This window comes from Salvelinus alpinus, chromosome 26, assembly GCF_045679555.1.
Source record: "Salvelinus alpinus chromosome 26, SLU_Salpinus.1, whole genome shotgun sequence".
Taxonomy (NCBI): Eukaryota; Metazoa; Chordata; class Actinopteri; order Salmoniformes; family Salmonidae; genus Salvelinus; species Salvelinus alpinus.
This window is the reverse complement of record NC_092111.1, coordinates 30,372,518-30,378,363: the sequence shown is the minus strand read 5'-3', so window position 1 is coordinate 30,378,363 and position 5,846 is coordinate 30,372,518. Positions and strand designations below refer to the sequence as shown.

The 5,846-nt window shown below is 46.4% G+C and overlaps 1 protein-coding gene across 1 annotated transcript in view; it reads right to left on the bottom strand.

Moving 5' to 3' along the window:
• Positions 1-2,025: 2,025 nt before the first annotated feature.
• The window catches only part of LOC139555138 (voltage-gated delayed rectifier potassium channel KCNH8-like), a 95,427-nt gene continuing 91,606 nt past the window's right edge, over positions 2,026-5,846 (bottom strand). Inside the window, exon 16 of the mRNA XM_071368675.1 lies at positions 2,026-3,366. Coding sequence (XP_071224776.1) covers positions 2,749-3,366 — 618 coding nt within the window. The 3' untranslated portion in view covers positions 2,026-2,748. The remainder of the gene's footprint in view (positions 3,367-5,846) is intronic.

Below are 5,846 nucleotides of genomic sequence, written 5' to 3'. Positions count from 1 at the left end.
CTGATCTTTCTGACACAAAGTCCCAAGAACGTCCTAAAAACGGGCTCAACCGGGAACTAGACAAAACCTCCAGGGGACCATGACACAACATCCCAAGAACGTCCTAAAAACTTCCTTGGGAATGTCCCCGGGACTAACCGGGTACTAGACAAAACCTGATGACGTCCTGATGACTTTAGGCATCCCGGGGATGTGCTAACGACTCATTCTTGTTTGCAGGGTAGCCTACTCACCAACACAGCCACATTCACCACCACACTACAACGCTCCCCTCAAACAAAGAGCAACCCTTACCCCTGCAGTCCACGAGGTACAAAAATACATCTTTAGTATCGATACATTCATATAATTTTTCTTCTTCTCTTGGTCTATTGAAACGTGTAAATATTGCCTTTTATTCTGATTGGTCTAGGACATGGAACGCTGAGGCAGTCTGTTACACAGGAGGATGGTGGCACTTTAATTGGGAAGACGTGCTCGTGGTAATGGTTGGAGCGGAATAGGTGGAATGGTATCAAACAGACCAAACGCGTGGTTTCCATGTGTTTCATTCCATTCACTCCGTTACAGCCATCATTATGAGCCATCCTCCCCTCAGCAGCCTCCACTGATCTCTTACCAATGGGAGACGTATTGGGAAAATATGCCTAATAGGTCTAATGAGTCATTATCCAATAAGCTATTGGGATTGTGCTGCTGGCGTTTAACTATAGGGGTGTCTCTTGCTACTTGTGTCTAAAACTTGCCAATTTTTTTATATCAAAAGACCCCGTCCCGATAAATATGTGTTGATAAATGCCAAGTTCACTAATTAAAGAATGAACTGTGTTTCCTTTAAATAGATAAATGGCAAGCTGGATTTCCAAAGAGTGACATGCAGCATGTTAATGTCTCTACAGGCACTACTCAAAGGGCTTAAAGAGGCATGCACACAGGTAGACAGACAGACAGACAGACAGACAGACATACAGACAGAGAGAGAGAAAGAAAAAGACAGAGAGAGAAAGGGAGCGATTTGCGTTGAGAAAGAAAGACAGAGTCGCCTCGCTGTGCACAGTATGACAGACAACAGCAGGGGCTGTGTCGCTCCAGGCACACCATGCCCCCCCCCCCCCCCCCCCGAGGGACCACCACGAAAGACCAGACTCCAACAATCCACCCTTTCTTTCTCACAGCATAGCCTCAGTCCATCCTATACCCATCAAACCAGCACCTACCTACCAGCCCCTAAACACCAGCACCTAGCAACCCACCAACCAGCCCTTACCTACCAACCCCCCAACCAGCCCCTACCAACCAGCCCATACAAATCATCCCCTACCAACCAGTCCCTACCAACCAGCCCCTATCAACCCACCAACCAACCCCTACCAACCAGCCCCTACCAACTAGGCCCTTCCAACCCACCAACCAGCCTCTACCAGCCAGGCACTATCAACCCACAAACCATCCCTTACCAACCAGCCCCTACCAAGCCACCAACCAGCCCCTACCAACCAGGCCCTACCAACCCACCAACCAGGTCCTACCAACCAGCCCCTACTAACCAGGCCTTACCAACCCACCAACCAGCCCCTACCAACCAGCCCCTATCAACCCACCAGCCAGCCTCTACCAACCGGCCCCTACCAAGCCACCAACCAGCCTCTACCAACCAGGTCCTACCAACCCACCAACCAGCCTCTACCAACCAGGCCCTACCAACCAACCCACCAACCAGCCCCCAAACACCAGGCACTGGCCCCCATCCACAGGCCCAGACCTTGGCTACAAGAGCAGGGAGGGAAAACTAGAACCTGGAACTCTCTCTTCCTCATACCCCCACCTCCACCACTCTCTCTTCCTCATCCCCCCACCTCCACCAGTCTCTCTTCCTCATCCCCCCACCTCCACCACTCTCTCTTCCTCATCCCCCCACCTCCACCACTCTCTCTTCCTCATCCCCCCACCTCCACCACTCTCTCTTCCTCATCCCCCCACCTCCACCACTCTCTCTTCCTCATCCCTCCACCTCCACCACTCTCTCTTCCTCATCCCCCACCTCCACCACTCTCTCTCATCTCTCCTCCAATCCAACCAACCTGAAACCCCGCCAGCAAGGAGTGAAAGAGCAAGCAAGACCCCCCATCCAACTCCTCTTTTCCCTCCCTCCCTATCCACCCAGGCATCTCCACTGTTCCCTCCATTGCTGATGCGACCCAGTCCCCTCCTCCTCGTCCTCTGTCATTGTGCGGTCCTGCTGTTCCTCCTCTCCACTCCTCCAGACCCCAGGGCCTTCTCCAGAGAATAACACACAAAGTCACAGTGACCTTCATGATTCTATACCCCTCTAGAACACTACTGGAACATCTGCTAACGTCTATACAAGGTAAAGCTACCTATAAGCTACCTACTGCCCCTCTGCTTTTGTCATGCTATTTGAAAAGAAAAACGTGCCTTGGAAACAGATAGAAAATGAAAGGTTATCATCATCATCAGAGATCTGAGTGTGTCCCTGTAACAGTGTATACTCCCCTGATATAGGGACCTGGTTGTTAGTCCCATACACTATTTTAGTCCAGTATCTCTTTAGTCCAGTATTTCTTTAGTCAATACAGTATCTCTTTAGTCCAGTATCTCTTTAGACAATACAGTATCTCTTTAGTCCAGTATCTCTTTAGACAATACAGTATCTCTTTAGTCCAGTATCTCTGTAGACAATACAGTATCTCTTTAGTCCAGTATCTCTTTAGAAAATACAGTATCTCTTTAGTCCAGTTCAGTCTGGTATAAATCCATGTGCTGGTAGCTCCCTCCAGGGCGGGGCAGGCTTCTGGAGCTCTGAGGGGTGACCGCAACGACCCCTCCTCCTCCTCTCCTGTCACAAGGTGGCTGTGGGGTCTCCAAACTGTGTGCCCGCGACCTGGAGGACCCAGCGCCCCCTCCCCGTTCACAGTGGGGTGTCCCAGGAGAAGAGGGCAACAGGGGCTCTGTGGAGGTGTCCGTGAGGGAGAAGGAGGAGGGGTAGGGAGGCGAGAGGCGGGAGGGGGCCGGGTGGAGATCTTGGGGACTGTGTGGAATGGCGGTGAGTGCGGGATCCACATGGAACATCCCAGGATGCCGCTGGGCCAGGCCAAAGGGTGGAGAGATGCAGGAAGAGAGGGTCGTGAGGGGGGTGTCTGCCCAGAGAGGTTCAGTCTGAGAGGGGTAGGACTGTGGGGGGGTGGTGTGGGGTGGGGGCGAAGGGGGGGACAGGTACGCATGGTGTCCAGGTACGCAGTGTGCAGGATAGAGGGGTTGGGGTCCGGAGAAGAAGGACTCCATCAGTTGAGCCATACTCCTCATTACTCGGCCCAGCTCTGTCACCTCCTTCCCCAGAGAACTCACCTGGGAACAAACAAGAGCATACAGTACATTTCTCAGTCATCCATATTCATTTGGGCTCAGTAAAATCAAATGATGCATTTTGGGTCAGACATTTTAGCTCTACCACTGAGCACATTCCTTCTAATGGATTTAACAAGGGTGGAAACTCCTTCCAGCCAATGCTTAAACCATGACAGGGAGTGTTAAAGTGCACACTTTGGGAGAAGGGTGGAAAATCTGGATGTAGCCTTAATCTGCCACCCTCAGTGAAACTGCCATTCAACCATTCCGGGTCATCAATATTAATTTGGTCATTTCCAGCCAGCAATTTTGGGTTTCTATTCTGGCCTAGCATGATGATGCTGGTCTAATTGGTCATTAAAATGATGGCTTGGAGGTGATTAGTCCTATTCAGCCAGTAGTGGTCCTACAGAGAGAGGGCACAGCAAGGGCACCATGCCAGCAGGCCAGCTGGCTCTGTCACTCAAAGCATACATAGGTATTCATTCTGCTAGACACCCCACTAACAAAACCAGACACAGATCAACATGCATGCAGTCACCACATGTTAGACACAATTCAACAGGGGATCATGCTACGCACAGATAAAATAAGAGACAAGTCAAGAAGTGTTGGAACTTTGCCCATATGAAACTTGACACATCAGGACCAGACACTGAATGTAAATACATCTACACAGGCTAAGCCAATGCAAACATCGAGAACTGACTGATGACCGTGACATACTGGCACTAGACGGCACAAACTAACTTAGCCATATAGTCAAGTCAACTCTTAGCCATATAGTCAAGTCAACTCTTAGCCATATAGTCATGTCAATAACTTAGCCATATAGTCATGTCAACTCTTAGCCATATAGTCAAGTCAACTCTTAGCCATATAGTCATGTCAACACTTAGCCATATAGTCATGTCAACTCTTAGCCATATAGTTATGTCAACTCTTAGCCATATAGTCATGTCAACTCTTAGCCATATAGTCATGTCAACACTTAGCCATATAGTCATGTTAACTCTTAGCCATATAGTCAAGTCAACTCTTAGCCATATAGTCATGTCAACAATTAGCCATATAGTTATGTCAACTCTTAGCCATATAGTTATGTCAACACTTAGCCATATAGTCATGTCAACAATTAGCCATATAGTCATGTCAACACTTAGCCATATAGTAATGTCAACTCTTAGCCATATAGTCATGTCAACTCTTAGCCATATAGTCATGTCAACAATTAGCCATATAGTCATGTCAACTCTTAGCCATATAGTTATGTCAACACTTAGCCATATAGTCATGTCAACACTTAGCCATATAGTCATGTCAACTCTTAGCCATATAGTCATGTCAACAATTAGCCATATAGTTATGTCAACTCTTAGCCATATAGTCATGTCAACACTTAGCCATATAGTCATGTCAACACTTAGCCATATAGTCATGTCAACAATTAGCCATATAGTCATGTCAACAATTAGCCATATAGTTATGTCAACTCTTAGCCATATAGTCATGTCAACAATTAGCCATATAGTCATGTCAACTCTTAGCCATATAGTCATGTCAACTCTTAGCCATATAGTTATGTCAACTCTTAGCCATACAGTCATGTCAACACTTAGCCATATAGTCATGTCAACTCTTAGCCATATAGTCATGTCAACTCTTAGCCATATAGTCATGTCAACTCTTAGCCATATAGTTATGTCAACTCTTAGCCATATAGTCATGTCAACTCTTAGCCATATAGTCATGTCAACTCTTAGCCATATAGTCATGTCAACTCTTAGCCATATAGTCATGTCAACTCTTAGCCATATAGTCATGTCAACTCTTAGCCATATAGTCATGTCAACTCTTAGCCATATAGTCATGTCAACTCTTAGCCATATAGTCATGTCAACTCTTAGCCATATAGTCATGTCAACACTTAGCCATATAGTCATGTCAACTCTTAGCCATATAGTCATGTCAACAATTAGCCATATAGTCATGTCAACTCTTAGCCATATAGTTATGTCAACACTTAGCCATATAGTCATGTCAACAATTAGCCATATAGTCATGTCAACAATTAGCCATATAGTTATGTCAACTCTTAGCCATATAGTCATGTCAACAATTAGCCATATAGTCATGTCAACTCTTAGCCATATAGTCATGTCAACAATTAGCCATATAGTTATGTCAACTCTTAGCCATATAGTCATGTCAACACTTAGCCATATAGTCATGTCAACACTTAGCCATATAGTCATGTCAACAATTAGCCATATAGTCATGTCAACAATTAGCCATATAGTTATGTCAACTCTTAGCCATATAGTCATGTCAACAATTAGCCATATAGTCATGTCAACTCTTAGCCATATAGTCATGTCAACTCTTAGCCATATAGTTATGTCAACTCTTAGCCATACAGTCATGTCAACACTTAGCCATATAGTCATGTCAACTCTTAGCCATATAGTCATGTCAACTCT